This window comes from Colletes latitarsis, chromosome 14 (genome assembly GCF_051014445.1).
Source record: "Colletes latitarsis isolate SP2378_abdomen chromosome 14, iyColLati1, whole genome shotgun sequence".
In the NCBI taxonomy this organism is placed as follows: Eukaryota; Metazoa; Arthropoda; class Insecta; order Hymenoptera; family Colletidae; genus Colletes; species Colletes latitarsis.
In genome coordinates, this window is record NC_135147.1 from 29,926,975 (window position 1) to 29,943,672 (window position 16,698).

Sequence of the window (16,698 nt, forward strand, 5' to 3'; positions counted from 1 at the left end):
TTATCATTCTGTACAAAATTATTAGCAAACAGATTAATAGTACGTGAATTAATTTTAGCGCGAGTGGTTAAGAGTAGAATAATTTGAATTTGAAGTTACGCTCTTGTTAGTTACGAATTCTTTATAGTAGGTAGCGCAACAGTCAGTTCACTGAAAATGGCCGCCGACAGTTGTCGAGATTATTTTGTAAAAATCTTAAACTAGTCTCGAGGCGTGCATTTTTTCAACGATCAAAAGTTTCTTACATTGCGCTGTTCGAGATCCGAATCTCGCGAGTAACCGTCGATACGTAAAAAATTGATCGAATATTTTTGTACCGTTTTTTGGATGTAATCGCGAGTCGCTGCGACGCGAGGAAACGAAGCGCGGATAGTACAAAAAGAAGGGAGCGTGTGTGGGGCTGTCAAAGTGTTCTTATGTCGATTTATTCGCTACCATAGGTGTTGATGAATGTCTGGGAGTGACGCTTACGATTCGGCGGACGAATACACAAGCCTAATGGACGGTCACGTGGCGGAGTCTCGCACGGATGATCTGGGCTTAGTCACTGGTCGGAAAAGACGTTCGCGTATTAGTAACGAAGAGGTATGCTTGTATCGTTTAGGCCCTTTGTTCTAATTTCAGTGTAGCGCATAGCATCGTTCGCTGAATTTTCATCGAGTAACTAGAAATTTAGTTACAGTAACACAAACAATTTTCAGGTAGAAAATGGTGTTCCCGATGTACATATTCAGGCACCAGGTATGTCAAATACCGGGCTTGTTAGGAGGGGTACACCTAGTAATAGTGGTCAGAGCAGATCTAGGAACTATAGAGACGAGGAGGAAGAAGAATTAAAATATGGAGCTGCACATGTCATTAAGTTATTTGTGCCTGTATCTCTTTGTATGTTAGTTGTAGTTGCCACAATTAGTTCTATAAATTTCTACACTACCAAAGGATTATACTTGTGAGTTTTTTAAAAAGCGAACAATTGTATTCTTGTTAATGCAACAGGATTAAGAAGAATGTTTCTTTCAGAGTGTACACTCCATTTCACGAAGACAGTCCAGACACAGGTACCAAAGCTTGGCAAGCAGTTGCCAATTCCTTGATACTAATGAGCGTCATAGTTGTTATGACTATGATACTTATTGTCTTATATAAATATAAATTTTACAAAGTGATCCATGGGTGGTTGATAATAAGTTCCTTACTGTTGTTATCCATATTCTCTGTTTTGTACTGCGAGTGAGTATAAGTACTTTATGGGGGACAGAGTGTCATTTTCTATGTTACTCAAAAATGAAAAATCTGTTGCAGGCAAGTATTAAAAGCTTACAACATTCCAATGGATCTGTTCACATTAGGTATAGTTTTGTGGAACTTTGGAGTAGTTGGAATGATATGTATACACTGGCAGGGTCCGTTGCAATTGCAACAAGCGTATCTTATTTTCATCTCTGCCCTGATGGCTCTTGTTTTTATCAAATATTTACCCGAATGGACGACGTGGGTCGTATTAGGTGTTATCAGTATTTGGGGTACGATTGATACGACGAATAAAAATTATAAACACGTAAACGATAATAACGGGACGGATACGAATTTGCGTCTTCGTTTTCAGATTTGATAGCTGTATTAACACCAAAGGGGCCTTTAAGGATACTCGTAGAAACAGCTCAAGAACGGAACGAATCCATTTTTCCTGCCTTGATTTATTCTTCCACCGTCATGTATACGGCTACAATGACTTACGCTGGTTACGTGCAAGCAGCAACATTGACTACTAGCGATTCAGCTGCTGGTGACAGTGTAGCATATCCTATGCGCGGTCAAGTAGAGAATCAAAATAATCCTGCATCAGGAGATGCAGAGGAAGGCGGGTTTACACCCGAGTGGGTAGAATCGCACGGTAATTAACGAACAATTGAAAAGGAGAAGCATAAGAGATGTATTCGTTGTATTCTTGAGTACAAATACTGATATACAATTTCGTTATCAGGCGACAGAGGAGCAAGACGAGCGCAAGAGGTACGCGAGAACACATCGTCGCTTACAGAAAGCTCAAGGCAACAAGATAATCGAGTCGTACGAGAATCGCAAGGGCAGCAGCAGCAAGTCGCAATTACCGAGGAAGAACGGGGTGTCAAGTTAGGGCTTGGCGATTTTATATTTTACAGCGTTTTAGTTGGAAAAGCTTCCAGTTACGGCGATTGGAACACAACATTGGCTTGCTTCGTCGCCATTCTCATTGTAAGTATTCGTCAATTGTACACCTTGTCTTCAAACGGCGAAGACTTGGAAAATTTTATCATTGACATTTTGTATTTTCAGGGACTTTGTTTGACTCTCCTGTTGTTGGCTATATTTAAGAAAGCGTTGCCAGCTCTACCGATATCCATTACTTTTGGTTTAACATTTTATTTCGCCACCAGAGTAATCGTCGCGCCGTTTGCAGATAGCTTAGCGAGCGAGCAAGTGTTCATTTAACTATAGGTATGACATTATTTACTATAATTTATTACAAAAGGATAGTGCCTACTTATGCTCACTTATGATCGTCTATAGCTTTTATATTCCGTTTAAACACTCTCTTCGTACTCGTCGTTTTCAAACTTGTATTTTGGACACACAATTGTCCTGTGACATGGTATAAATCAACATATACCGTGCGCTGTATGAACTGGATAATCTAGTATTTTTTAACAATCAGAGTATTCATTGCATCGGATAGTTATCCAGTGTTACAGAAATGCTCGAGACAAAACTTAACATTTGTAAAATGGATAAGAGATATAATAAATAACGATTGTATTTATCTGATATAGGTACGAAACGACTTTAGAAATCCTTGACAAATTTTCGTTTTAAACGCGAACTGCCATTTTAATTTAGCCTTTAGCGGTTTTATTGACAATTAATCGTTGTATTTATCTTGTTCGGTAGTGGAAAAAATTTACCTCAAAGTACTATAGGTGTTGGTTGGAAATAATCGAATTAATCGAGCTATGACAATTTATTGTATTTTCTTACATTTAGAGAACAAAGATCGCATAGATCAAGTATAAAAAAAGCAGTTGGTGATCGTTCTTTCGGAAACCGTATGAAAGATGAGGTACAATGTTCGTCTAAACAATTTGCTAAAATATACAGACCTACGAGCTACTAAGTAAGACTAATCCATCCATCAGGATAATTCATCGGGGTTTGAAATCCGTTTATACACAGCCATGGAATAAGTATCGTTCAGTATAATCACAAGTTGAATATTCGCTTTAATGACGATGCTGCGTATTGCTACGTGTTTCGTTTGCTTTTTTAATATTAAACGACAGGAATCAGGTGTTTAATAGAAGTTCCGTTAATACTACCGATTATTTAGAATTGAAGGCAAAATTATCTGGTCGAATGGAAAAAGACGATTTTTGTTTCGTATATACACATATAGAATCCTCGTATACGCGATTTGCATGCTGTTAAGAAGGCGAAATTACCCCTTCGATTCTCGTCAAGCAATTTTACAATGGTGGGTAAACATTTTTTCGATAATAATCGATGATATTTGAGATTAGTGTCGATTAATAAGAATTTTTCGTCTCATTGCCAAAGCATTGCATAACGTCAACTTTTAACATTGCTGTTTGTTTGTTTGTTGTTGTGTGGGTGTGTGGGTAGGTGTGTGTGTGTGTTTGCGGGTGTTTCTTTTTTACAATCTCCGCCGCAAAACGCAGTGTATGCATATACAATATATATATATATATATATTATATATAATATCCCCGGAACCGGAAGAACTTCAACAGCGATATGATATCCTTTGCACTTCGTAAAATTATGATAATTCAGTAAGTTTATTATAACTACGCGCTAGGAGGAAGTTCGATTTTCGATATAATCCAGTCGATTCTCTCCGCCACGACGGTGTGTAAAAGACGCTGTTCGACGAAAAAATAAACGCGATCATTTTATGAAATCTAATTATTATCACGAGCATAATCACGCCCGATATATATATATATATACGGTCACCGTGGTTGTGCGCACAACAAATTATATCGCAGTTCGTGCGTACTTTGTATAACAATACTGATCTATAGCTAACATATTATCGACGACAGGCGCGCAATGTTTTCAAACAAAGAAATCAACAATTCCGTGAAACATCGAAGCGAGAAAAAGGTACACTTCAAGAATGTGTGTTGCTCCTAAGAAAGGAGAAAAACATTAGGAAAATATCCGCAACCCGTAACAATTTAGTCTGGGGATCTATCTATATCGAAAATACCTTCAAGACACGCTAGATCTTGCTTTTTCCCTTAAATATCACTTGTCGTGATACCTTTTTACTAACGCTACGAACAAACAGATAATTAAGTATGCGATATACATCAGTCTTATAAACAATAAACTTTTGGAAACGTATTTTGGTAAATATATAATTAATAATCATCGCGAAAGTGGTCACTACACTTTGCTAATATTTTTCCCACTTCACGTTATCTTCGGTTCGCTTTCATAAAAAAATACAACGAATTATAAACATCTCCTATATCCACCGCTCAGAGTTTCTTCGTTCTGTCTATGCTCGCGGGAACCAATTCTTTAGCTTGTACCGTACTTGCTGCTCTCGAATGTTCCCCGTCTGAAGAACGAACTAAATTCCAGCAGTGATTGCTTATCTATGTTGCTTAAATTGCCGTTGTACTTGTAGAGAGGCTCGCAGTGCGGCAACTCCGAGCAAACCTGTATTAGTCGTCGCAAATATTCTTCTAATCGTTTCCTACGTTGCCGTGCTACGACCTCGTACCTTGGGAAAACTTGTCGAGGCGGGAAGCGTATCGCTGTTACCTGCGTAAAAAAAGAAACATCTTTCCGTAAAATCTTCGAACACCGTTACACACGTAAGTCCTTCGATAAAATAATTTACCTTGCTACCATACTTTTGTCGCATCGAAATATACAATTCACGGAATCTTCTGTATCTACGCAGAAGCGTCCAACTATCATCCTGGGCCACGACGCGTACCTCGTATTCGTAATGGCTAGATGTCCCCGCTCCGCGTATTACGTAGGAGGGTATACTAACGATCATGTTAATTACATTGTCGCAATCGTTGTCGTTTGCTATCAAAGATGGCAGAGATCTCGTGATTGTCAAGGAGTACGGACTGCTTAATCGATCGCCTCGGTTTTGGCTCTAAATTTAAAAATAAACATATAGTTCGTACAGGATGGCCTGTATTTCCCTGCTAGTTTTTCTCTGTCAAAATATTAGGAGACAATTACCGTTAAATAAACTGTCGAGTATCCTCTACTGGAAGATATTCTAGGAGCAACTGATTCCGATAGGCTGTCATCGTCGGTATTAGGCCTGTTGTTCCTGAGGATCGGAGATCGCGTTGTAGACTCGGTCACCAGCGTGGCTGTGCTGTTCATGGCCTCTAAATTACGGCACGTTTTAGACTCTAGAGTTTGTACACGGACGTCGGTAGTCTCTGTTTGTAGCCTGTCGTCGCTACATTGAGACGATGATAGTTTATGATTCTTTCGTTCATCCTCCAAAAGCGACACTTCCAATTCGATCTGTTGCTTTTGCAGGTCTTGCAGAATCGATATCTGCCGGTTCAGATCATCCTTCGAGGGAGTGTTAGCCTCCAGGCATCTCATTACCATCATCCGTTGACGAGAGATTCTTTGGTTCAGACGTTTCATCGCTGGATTTTGTTGCACCGGTGACTCCAGCGAGTCTTCGGGAACCTCCTCCTCCTCCTCCTCCGTGATAGAATTTGTTGGCGATTTCGATGCACTACCGTTGCATTTATCTGGTTCCGTGGCACTATCCGTCGATGATTTTCTATTTACATTCAATGAACTTCTGTCTTCTGTTTCAGGCAATCTATCCCTGTCGTTCTCTAAACAAACATCTTGAGAAGCGTTTTGTTGCTTGTTTGGCATCTTCTGCTCGTCGTTCGGAGAGATTTCAGACTCTTTCTTGTTTGGATCTTCGAACGGAATACGAGGCTCTGGCGAATCGGCTGCTGCTGTGTGGAAAGTGTCCGCGGTGTCGACGGAACTTGGAATATTTTGTGGCAGTATGCTCAAAGCGGTTGTTATTTGAAGTTTCCTATTGCAAGCATCCTGAAACGATTGCGTTTCCCCGTTCGACAAGATATCGTCGCCGCTTAAGGAACGATCGTCTTGGGATGCGGGCAGAGCACGTTTCAGATTTAACGAAAGACTTTGTTTCCGTCGTAGGATCTCCTGGAGCTGCTCTTGGGTTCGTTTTGCGAGTATCAGTTTCTTCTCTGTGTTTCCCTCTCCTTCCAGCTAGTAACAGATTAAGTTGGCCAGTGAGTAACGTCCAATTTTTTAAGTAGATAAAAAAGAAACGTTTACAAAGACGTATGCCAATGATCGGTTACACGAAGTTTACCTACTTCCAAGTTAAATATGTGTTTCTGCTTTTTGGCTATCTCCATCAACTCTTCCTCCATTTTATCCACTTTGCTTTGGTGTTCGTTTAGGGACTTGACCTTGTTTTGCAGCTCAGTTTCCAAGACAGCCAGTTCTTTTTTCTAGAAAAAATATTCGCTCTTTATTCTTCGTAAATTCTTCTTTTAAAAGTCGAAAGTGTTTGAATTTTTAATTTTAATCTTTGATCGTATGATCCATAGTAGAGAGTAGAAAGTGCCAGAGATCTAAGATAGTTGTGATTTTCTTGAATTAAAATTAGCATAGGGAATTAGTATGGTATCATGATGATTACTCACATGATGATTAACAAGTTCTCGCATCGCGTCAACGCATTTATCATCGTTGAAACTCGACCAGGATTCTGGCAAGCTGCCGTCACTGCCAGCACCGTCGTCCGTCTGAAATGGTACATTTTCTCTTTAAAGTGAGGAACTGTCGACTGTTTTGTGTAGTATAATTTCACGTGATTGAAATAAAGAAAAAAAAATAAATAAATAAATAAATGGACACGATGCAGGTTCGCGATGCGTGCGATTATTTTTCGCAGTACGTGCTTCCCTATAGACTACAGGTGCCGCAAATATTGAATTTCCTTTCTCTAAATCTTACCTTCTCCCACCGTGGATGGAATCTTTGCGCGCGTTCGTGATTGTTCATGAACTCTTGGAATTGACGATGCTTGGACTGCAATGTTGTGCGCAGAGAGGCAACTTCCCTACATAAACTTTCTACCTGGTACCACACACACACATATCGATGCATTAACAAAAAAGGATAACTAAGAAAGTATAATTAAGATGCCGTTTCATACTGTCGAGCGAACAGAACTAAAAAAAAAGAAACAAAATCATAAAGATGATCGAACGTCACCGTGGACGAACAAAGGATCAATGTACAAATACATTGTCGATCATGTGAAAGTAAAGATCAATGGGATGTGAATAATCAATGTAGTATAAGCATGCCAGTTTTATGTATACGTTGATTAATACAAGGGTCTACGTGACATTACAGATCGATTCGTACAAGATTTATTGGGAATTCGATCTACCAAATAGTCGACTGACAAAGTTGCGAATGGAAATTTAAGGGGGGCGGGGGGGGGAAAAAAAAAAGAAATGAAAACAGGGTATTAGAAAGTATTCATCGCGATACATTACCTTGAAAACAGATTAGTTTCATTAATCCCCGCGGTTAGCGCTCGTGACGCTAGTACACGTGCGTACGTGCCCCCATATTGTTAACAAGATACGTTGGGTTTGTTAATCGGGAGTGTTAATTCGATCATTCGTGTATTACTTATCGAGTACGTGAGATACAGAACAGAGAGTGTGCGTGCAACGTTTCGTGGAAGATCGAAGGCCAATTTTCGTAAGAAAAATTTATTAATCAACAAGTATCGGTATAACAACAGTTTCTTTCTTTTTCTTTTCTCGCATAACAAACCCATAGACAGTTCTACAAAAAAACAAGCCCAGATATGTACATAACTTTGTATCTCTCTCTCTCTCGCTCTCTCTTGTCACCGTTAACATCGTCTACTTAAGGTACTTAATGGTAATAACATTCCACGGAATGCCATTTGTCCGGCAATATCTTGTCAACACTGGCACAGTTCGTTTCGGCGGCTTATTTAGCTTTCTATCTAAATCGCTAGAAAGACAGGCATTAAATTCTAAGGGACTATTATATTGTCTCTGTGAATTAGACGCAGCGTTAAAAACCCGTAGTACCTGCATGTAAAAACGAAGAATACAAATGAAATATATATAATATATACATATTACGGACAGTTGTCGTCCAGTTAACAATTTATACACATTACATATGATACAGTTCAGGAGAGAAACCCTGATAGACGCCGTGTTGGTTTTAAAGCACCTTAAGTCTTTAGTAATTCTCTATTGTCTATATTATATTATATTCGTTGTCGTTCGTTCATCGTAAACGATGATGTCTCGTTTTCGAGTGTGGAACGTGTCCATTTAAGTACAGTTCTTGGTCGAACACTTGGCATAGGCGAGCTCGTGTTCGAATAGCACGTTGAACGCGAACAAACGAGGCTCCCCGACGATACCTTACACGGGGTCACATGTCTAACGGGCAAACGTGCGAGTAGATGATGATGTTGCCAGACAAGCAAATAAGGACACCGAGAGCAATAAGGACGAGGTAGAATTGATACTTGATCGAGATTACATTTAAGTCCGGGGACGGCGCGTCCGAGTCACTTACTTGCGTCATTTCGTCCCGTCGCTCTTGCTCCAGGATGTTTCGCCGCGCGCGTAACTCGCGTTGCCGTGATTCGAGGGCAGCTATCGCGTCCGCCCACTCTTTCCATTGGGCACCCCATTCGCGTTCCAATTCACGTTGCGCGCCTTTCAGGGCCTCTCTTCTAGCGGCCCATCTCTCTTCTCGTTCCTCCTGTTCCCTCTGCATGGAACACAATTTTTTCTTTTAAACATGCATAGCTAGGAACAATACACAAACGATTAATTTAATCTCTGTACGTATACCAATGATTTAAACGAAATTTTATTTGTTTGCAATTGCCTTACGAAGAAGTCTACAGGGCGGTGAGCAGAATCAGCAGGTATTCTCTAGGAATATTAATAAATAATAAATTCAGAAGATAGTCTAATTAATGGTCTGCTGATTTCATCTTGGAATTCTACTAGTTTCGAGCCATCCTGTACACGACTTCCATGCGAACTAAATAATGCTGGATCATCGCCTCACGAACCTTGAAGTCCTCCTTTTCCTTGATAAGGGCAGCCTTCTGCTGTTCCAGTTCTTCGAGCGCGCGGAGGTCCTCGCTCGAATTTAAAAGGTTATCGCTAGAGGACGAGGCATGCAAATCCGAGACACTCCAACTCAAGAGGGACAATCTTGAAAGATTGACGACCGTCGATTGTAAGTTACCGTTACCCGTTCCACCTTCCTTTCTTAGCTTGGCCGCCTCCGCTGGATCGTTGTACCGGAACATATTGTTCCTGCCCAGAAGAATGATACAGCCTTGCGATAACCGTGTCGGTTTATCCACTTGGGCTGTGTTGATCCAGCAGTGATTAGAAAGGGGATGAAGGGTCGCTACGCCGCTATCTAATTCCACCACACAGTGTTCCGGCTCGACGTCCACGCCGGTCAATACGATATCCTATGTCGTGCAAATGAAATTTCAGCACTACACACCCATTGGGCCTTCTATTACAAATTATTACTTGAAGCTAATCAACAAGATAAGTATACTATAGTCAAAAAATATATATCCGTTCACTTGTCACTAACAACATTATTATTCCGATAAAGCAATTGTATTCTTTACAGCTCCTCGTAGCGGATGTATCACCTGCGTGGTTGGTGCTTCCTCTGTTCCCACTAACGTTCTACCCTCTTTCAGGTGGTAAAGCGTGACGCCAGTGCTGAGAAGATCATCGTCGATCCCTACCAAGTGCGGCATTTCCGAGTCCAAGACCACGCCAACGCCACTTTTTCGGAGGCCCAATGCCTTCTGTTCCTGAAGAATTTGCTGCGTCTCCCGCCATTTTTCCGTCCACTCTTCCGTCAACACTTTCTCCTGCTCCTGCTTCTCGTGAATTTGAGCCAACAACATTTGCGGTGGCCTCTCGACACTCTGGAAAATGAGATAAGTATCGGATAAAAATGCATCCTTCTACGCGATAATATTCTAAAGGCAATGTTTCCAAAAATAGGTATCACGAACCCTAGGGTAGGGGACTTGACGAAAGAGAATTTTTAATAGGTAAAAATTAGGGTCTCTACTTGCCATATCTTTCCCAATAAGCGACTTTAGCTTCTGGATCTCTTCTCTGAGCTCTCTGATCAACTTAACATTCGGATCTTCGTTGATCGTCGGCTTGTTGATGATGTTCTTCGCTCGATTGGCATACCTAAGCGTGCTGAGGGTTTCACCATAGTTACAGTCCGCCGGGCTAATAGCAGCGATCATTATAGTCTTGGAGTTACCACCAAGCGAGTCCTTCAGTAGCCATGTTAGCACACTGTCACGATAAGGTATGAAGACGCTTCGCTTGGAGGAACAAGATGCGTCGCCAGTGGAACTGACTTCCGCTAGCGCCGATATCACAGAACCTAGAGTCACCAATGACTTATTGATATGGGCACCTTCTTTCAGTCGTTGTCCAGTCGCTCCCGTAGCGTTAGCACGTTCGCTGCAAACACGAATACAGAGATACATTTCAACTATACACGGTATATTTTAATTATTCTGTATTTGACCAACGACTGAAAGCAACAATTACAAAATGGAAGTACCAACAAAATCGCCAAGTGCTAAATGGTTGTTAAACTTTTAAAATTCTTATTTGGCATTCGGCGACCTTGGTACTTGCACGCTACGATCGTCTTCCGATGCTTGTCTCGACTACCTTCCGGCCAAGTCGACAAGATGCACCTTGGAAACGGTCTCTGACGGCATGTTGCCCTCGGAGAGTCCGGCTTGCACGAACGTTATTGTAAAGATCGCGTGACTCCTGCTGCTCACGTCGTTCATGTTTGTGCTGGCGGTAGTTCTGTGCGTGTTGCCTCTCACCATACATTCCTACAACGAACCGAACGTTTCAAGGGGGTGTGTTTAGTTTGGAGATAAAAGGAAATTGATTTCTTTCCTGTTTTACGTTTTCTTCAAGTTTCAGTCTCAATGAGAACTATTACTCCGAAGGGACTGCATGGTGAAATATGAAAACGAGCAATGATATAGAACTTGAAGTTGAACTCTATATGCAGGATGGAAATTTATGTCTTATATAATTTTCATTTTATTGAATTCAAAAGATATACATATGTATATCCTTATTGTTTCATAAGCCAGACTAGAATACTCCTTTCTAGCGTTCGTTTACCTGAATGTCTGAATAGTCGTACACGAGATGGCTGGACAGGTCTTGGACGTAAGGCCCCCTTTTAGGATGCTCCCGCACCCTGAGAGAATGAGACTGTGACTGATCCAGTCGCAGCAAGTCTCTCACTCTCTCATTGTGTATTTCCAGGAAGGATACCTCGGTTCTATACGACGCTCCGCTCTCTTTTCCCGCGGCCATTCTAGCGAAAAGCGTCTTGCAAATCCGCGGTATCAATCCTTGAGCCTCCTACGATATCAAACAGCGTGGAGTCGCAAACGTTAGAACGTTAGTGTAGCCATTTCGTCGTACAACGTACAATTCATAGTAACAGCGAGATGCTGGAAATAAATCTTAAAGAGATTCACCTCTTGAAAAGTTTCGTAGTTTTGTTCTTTGCGCGTTGTGAAAAGGACACGCTATAAATGTTAATGTGCACATTCAAGCGTGCTAATATGCTAACGAAGCGCTAACCAAGTTCGTAGAATATTGCTCTGGATAGATAAAGGTCTTGGCCATTTGACACGAGAGATCGTACTTCTTCAGTTTCCATTAATGTTACTACTATCTAACGGAGGATACGCAATTTTCTTTTGAAAACGAATTTTTTTTACGTTGGAGAAATTAATGGTCTATAGATTATCTCTCGTAGGAAAACGGAAGCAAATTAATTAAACGCGGGAGACTGTTATATCTGATTAAGTTGGCAGGTGATAGCGGACACATGAAGCGGAATTGCAGCACGATGGCAACAGATCCATGTGCCGATAGGCGATAGATTGGCGGCAAATCTGTCGTGACGTTATAGTAGCAGATATGCCGCTACGTTCTTGCCGCTGACGGTAAGATTTTAGCAACAGAACCATAATCAAATGCGAGGACAGATGGATCTGTCGCCAAACGCCATTCAACTTGTCGTCAATCTGTCGCACCTGTGTCAACAAATTGCTTACTGGATCAACGCGTCTAATTCCTGAAGAGGACCTGAAGTAACCAAAAATCTGATGATTAACCATGCATCGAGAACGAATGAACGTACAGACACTACACGAAACAACTGAGAAATCAGGTTTCCGGACAATTACAAAGAGCAACGTACGAGTAATGAAAGAATACTGTGTACACGATACGATAACATTTTTACCAAACGTATAATTAGCATAATATATTAAATGCTTTATGGCGTGATAAAGTTATCTAAACAGAAAGTTCTCCGATTGTTCCGAGCTGTTGTGAAATTGTAAAATTTTTACTAAGCATCAACGCCCCCAACGTTTTATTATATTTATTGAAAAAAACGCATTGGTATTTGAAATGTACTTATTTTGGAGGATCAATGGAAAGGTGAAGTTTGAGAAACGCTGTCGTGAAATAACCGAATCACCGAAAGCTGAACTCAGTAGGGGTGGCCTTCTAATTATTTTCAGCGGTATAATGCATAACGTTTCGCAATGACTCGGGGACGAATGAATTCTCGCGAAAATGCGAGTACGATTGGAATATTACCGGCGTGCCCATCATCGTAAAGGTCTTCCCAGACCCTGTCTGACCGTAAGCAAAAACGCAGGCATTGTAGCCCTCGAAGGCACTTTCTATTACGTCCGTACCAAGATCGTAAAAAACCTGGAAACAAAGAAGAAAATGATTAATAAGTTTTTGTCTGGCGCAACGATACGAAGCGTTGCGATTGGGACGATAAACGGAAATTTATAATCAATTTTCCGAATAATGTAAAATGTATACATAATTTCAATTATAATCTGTCCTTACGACAATGGTTACTATACCGGTACACGTACGCCGGTCTTCTATTTTAATTCTAATCGTGGCTCATCGTCAAAACGCTGCCGAATGCGATCTCGCGAGTCGATCGATTTATCATCTATCGTGGTAATATAATTTCGTTCATAAGGAAAAGAATATTTGTTGACAAGTTTTCCGATGATCGATTATCAAGTCTCGACATCGAAGGAATTTCCGGTTAAATCGATATACTGCTCGAACTAAATAAAAGATTACTTGTTCAAACGGGTTGATTAATATCTTTGAAAGTCATATATACGAGGTAAATATTTCGTAAATGTACGCAAGATTTAACGAATTTAGCGGGATTAATTTCGAAGGTTAGGTATCTTAAAGAGAACAATATAAACACCTCTTCCTGGGACGCATAGTTCTCGTCGTTCGGGTCGTAGGACCAGTAAGAGTGATCGAACGTGAAGTCTTTATATTTCTCCCTGTCGATTTCTCTGCAACTCCCCGGTGTCTGGAAAGAACACAGCAATTCCAATGTCTAGATATTTACAAAGTTGGTACGATAAGGACGTTCTGTTATTGTTACAATGTAGTAGAAGAATTTAATCTTATCTAAGCATAAGGTTGGTTCATCGTCTAAGCCAAATTTTAATTAGCTCGATAGAGGTTAGTAGTTGGCACGATGACGTGCGAAAAGAACACATGAATCGCAAGTGGCTGGCAAAACTGTAAGCCGTTATGTCACGTGTATTCGTTAGGCTGCATCCCACATAATATAATCGCACACTATCGGGAGCCATTCAGCGTATTGCACAACAAAGCGAGCAGGCAATTAAAAAGTAAAACTACTTATGTTCACCCATCATGCAACCTACAATAAGCGCGAGAGCTAAGGTGAGGATCATTATCGTTCGAGAATTGCGTTCAGCATGTTCAATGCCGCAAGAAATTCGAGGTTCTCGATAGAACGTTTCCAAGTTCGAGTCATGGTAAAAAATTAAACGAAACCATCTATCGTGTACCATTCTTCGTCTTTATTTTAATTCGGCTTATATCATCGTTAAATTGGAAGCATGTGGTGATTGTTTTGAAAACAGGTTAATGTAAATAGTCAACAGTGACTCACGAAGCTACAAAACGCGTTAATATCAAGTATGCTTCGTAACAGACGTTTACGGAAATTCACACATCGATAGATCCGACATGTCACGTTGCGTGCATTGGACTCCTGTAAACCTGTTTTACCACGCTGCCGATAAAACGGGAAGTCTTAAGAGTAATTACCGAGGATAAATATAAAAATTAATCATGAACAATGCAAAAACCAACGCTCGTGTGGCGTTATTCGTAAGGATGTTGTTGATCACGAGACGAGAAAAAGAGAGACTCGTAACATGAAATTTATATCATTATAGTCATTAAAATCGGTAAAAATTACGAATAAATTTTCCATCGATGTCACGTGACTAGTGACGCAGCAGCAATTCCGAAGCCCAGCTGTTAAAATTTATGGTAGAGTCCTTTCAGAGAGAAGTTAATGTTTCCTTCAAAAGATAAAAGTGGCGTGTTGAATTGCTACGGAAAAATAACGAACAAAAGTTTCGAGGCAATATTTATTTCCAAGTTTTATGTACTTTATCTAGACGTAAATTCTGATATTTTGCCGTGTAAAATGTGGATTAGTCGCGATAGGATTGGTCAGCACTGCGCGTCGGAAAGCAACTCGTCCGGGATTGGTCCAGCAACGATTTTTGCACTTTCTCCGATCAGATGACGCGCAGCTCGCTATCTTGCCCGTGAGATCTCGGTCAAAGATTTCGCTTGACAAGCGTGGATATCAATGACGTAACGAGAAACAAGAAATAATCTCGGCTGAAAAGAAGATACTGCATGTTCGCAAGGAACAATGTCGCGGTCGATATTACGTTAATGGGTCAGTAGCCGTGGTCCGTGGTTCAGACAGAAATTATGACACGGTTTCGTGCACGGAGCGTTTCAAGCAGCCTGGCGGTCAACGGTAGTTCGGGACGAACAAAACAAAATCGTTCTGCCGCGTAGAAATCTTTTTAGAAAGTCCGTTCGTGATCATTAAGGACGAAGCTCGGGATTGGCAGGAATTTGCTCGATGCGGACAGTGCGCCAAGTATACGCGTTACAAAGGAAGCGTTTAACCTTAATAAGCAACGTTTGTGCAACGTCGAAAGCGACGAACTTTTGAACAGGACGATACCTTGGTGTTGAAAATGCGTGTTTTCTTGCCATCCATTTGCACGATCATCTTCGCATTCATCGCCAGCTCCCTGTAATACAAATCGACATATTCACGCACGTAGCTCCAAGTCGGGCGCTTGGAATATTTGCTAACGGTTCGTCGAGTCGCGAAAACATAGGGACGATAGCTCGAAAGAAAAGGTGCACGGTAACGACAGATACGAGACCGAATGACAGCAGGTGGCAGAATCTCATTGCACGGCCGTCGTGTCGCACCAGGGTCGGAACGGAAGCTTATAATTGATCGTCCGACGTATTTCGTATCGCGTTCGATGGCACAACGGTCGCGAGCCAGTCGAATTTCCATTGAAAACATTTCTAAACACTGTCATTCGAATTTTTTTAATCGAACCTCGACCGAGACGTTCGACCAACGGCTAGATGTCGTTAACACGACCTCGCGAATCGATGGGATTATTCGAATCTCGAACGTCGATAAAATGTCACGAATTAACACTGGTATTGTATAGCACGCACCTTTTGTTAAAGGGACGAACCCTCACGGCTACCTTCACCGAAGCCATGGCTACAAAGAGCGCATGGACTGGTCAGGGTACGGTGCACCGTGTATTTGTTTCACTTTTCTCGATTCGTTTTCGGCTCGCGTTACGCGAAAACGTAGTTTCTCGCGACACTGCACGGACAGCACATCGTCGACGGGCTCTGCCGTGCTACGAAACGTCGTCGTCGTCGCACTTGGCGCACGACGACCAACATCGTTCTTTACACGCTCTCGACAGACGAACGACTGCTGGCGAGCTGCACTCTGCAGTCCGAGACAAAAAATTGCATGTCGCGCATGCGCATACGCGCGCGGATCCTTAATTTCAAGTGATCCGCACATTTGCTCGTTCTACATGACGACGGGCAGAAAACACGACAGGAAAAGAAAAAAACCGTGTGCAGGCGAGTAGAATAAGTCGGGAAAGAGAGACGCGGGATAGACGTGTCGGATAGAGCGAGTCGGTCGCGGAAACAACGAAATAAAGAAAGGGACGGTCGAACAGGTTTTGTATTCCCCTTCTACGGTATGTGACGTCACCCACCGGATCGGTTGGCGGTAAAGCAGTGGTGGAGAGTGAACGGAGAAGGCGAGCCACCCACGCAGCAAACCGACGGAGCTAAATCAAACGCTTTGCGGTTTCTCTAGCGCGTAACAGCGGTCGTACGGGGAATTCGTGTCGTTTTGTTATCCAGCTGGAGATTACGCATCAACGGTGGGCACGGATCCAGGACAAGAACCAGGATCGTGGCCACCTGCCCACCGTTATCGCAAATAGAAAATATATCATAGACGGCGCTAAACTCGTCGGCCGCGAGGTGACGTACCACGCGG

The 16,698-nt window shown here is 41.7% G+C and overlaps 2 protein-coding genes across 4 annotated transcripts; one reads left to right on the forward strand and one right to left on the reverse strand.

Moving 5' to 3' along the window:
- The first annotated feature begins 154 nt into the window (after nucleotides 1-154).
- On the forward strand, nucleotides 155-6,037 carry Psn (presenilin). Of its 2 annotated transcripts, XM_076782538.1 has the most exons (8): nucleotides 155-585; nucleotides 702-949; nucleotides 1,021-1,230; nucleotides 1,303-1,523; nucleotides 1,607-1,894; nucleotides 1,985-2,235; nucleotides 2,317-2,478; nucleotides 5,874-6,037. In XM_076782538.1, the coding sequence occupies exons 1-7, from the start codon at nucleotides 451-453 to the stop codon at nucleotides 2,470-2,472; spliced, it is 1,509 nt and encodes a 502-aa protein (XP_076638653.1). In that variant the 5' UTR covers nucleotides 155-450; the 3' UTR covers nucleotides 2,473-2,478; nucleotides 5,874-6,037. The 2 variants fall into 2 exon arrangements, with proteins under 2 accessions (XP_076638653.1, XP_076638652.1); XM_076782537.1 differs by lacking the exon at nucleotides 5,874-6,037 and having other exon boundaries at nucleotides 2,317-3,419.
- Klp98a (kinesin-like protein 98A) lies at nucleotides 3,443-16,124 on the reverse strand. Of its 2 annotated transcripts, XM_076782535.1 has the most exons (16): nucleotides 15,840-16,124; nucleotides 15,322-15,391; nucleotides 13,492-13,602; nucleotides 12,843-12,959; nucleotides 11,340-11,585; nucleotides 10,866-11,038; nucleotides 10,244-10,649; nucleotides 9,806-10,090; nucleotides 9,200-9,613; nucleotides 8,692-8,889; nucleotides 7,066-7,188; nucleotides 6,753-6,854; nucleotides 6,420-6,557; nucleotides 5,269-6,309; nucleotides 4,910-5,179; nucleotides 3,443-4,830 (listed from the first exon to the last, which is right to left on the reverse strand). In XM_076782535.1, the coding sequence occupies exons 1-16, from the start codon at nucleotides 15,884-15,886 to the stop codon at nucleotides 4,585-4,587; spliced, it is 3,987 nt and encodes a 1,328-aa protein (XP_076638650.1). In that variant the 5' UTR covers nucleotides 15,887-16,124; the 3' UTR covers nucleotides 3,443-4,584. The 2 variants fall into 2 exon arrangements, with proteins under 2 accessions (XP_076638650.1, XP_076638651.1); XM_076782536.1 differs by lacking the exon at nucleotides 7,066-7,188.
- Nucleotides 16,125-16,698: the final 574 nt, after the last annotated feature.

Bases quoted from the DNA above. Each gene is read 5' to 3' on its own strand.
- Psn (XM_076782538.1), top strand. From the start codon at position 451: ATGTCTGGGAGTGACGCTTACGATTCGGCGGACGAATACACAAGCCTA. The intron at 586-701 runs GTATGCTTGTAT...AACAATTTTCAG, and splicing joins CGCGTATTAGTAACGAAGAG to GTAGAAAATGGTGTTCCCGA. The intron at 1,895-1,984 runs GTAATTAACGAA...TTTCGTTATCAG, and splicing joins CGAGTGGGTAGAATCGCACG to GCGACAGAGGAGCAAGACGA.
- Klp98a (XM_076782535.1), bottom strand. From the start codon at position 15,886: ATGGCTTCGGTGAAGGTAGCCGTGAGGGTTCGTCCCTTTAACAAAAG. The intron at 10,650-10,865 runs GTAGTCGAGACA...TCGTGTTTGCAG, and splicing joins CTTGTCGACTTGGCCGGAAG to CGAACGTGCTAACGCTACGG. The intron at 5,180-5,268 runs GTAATTGTCTCC...TTTTAAATTTAG, and splicing joins ACTCGACAGTTTATTTAACG to AGCCAAAACCGAGGCGATCG.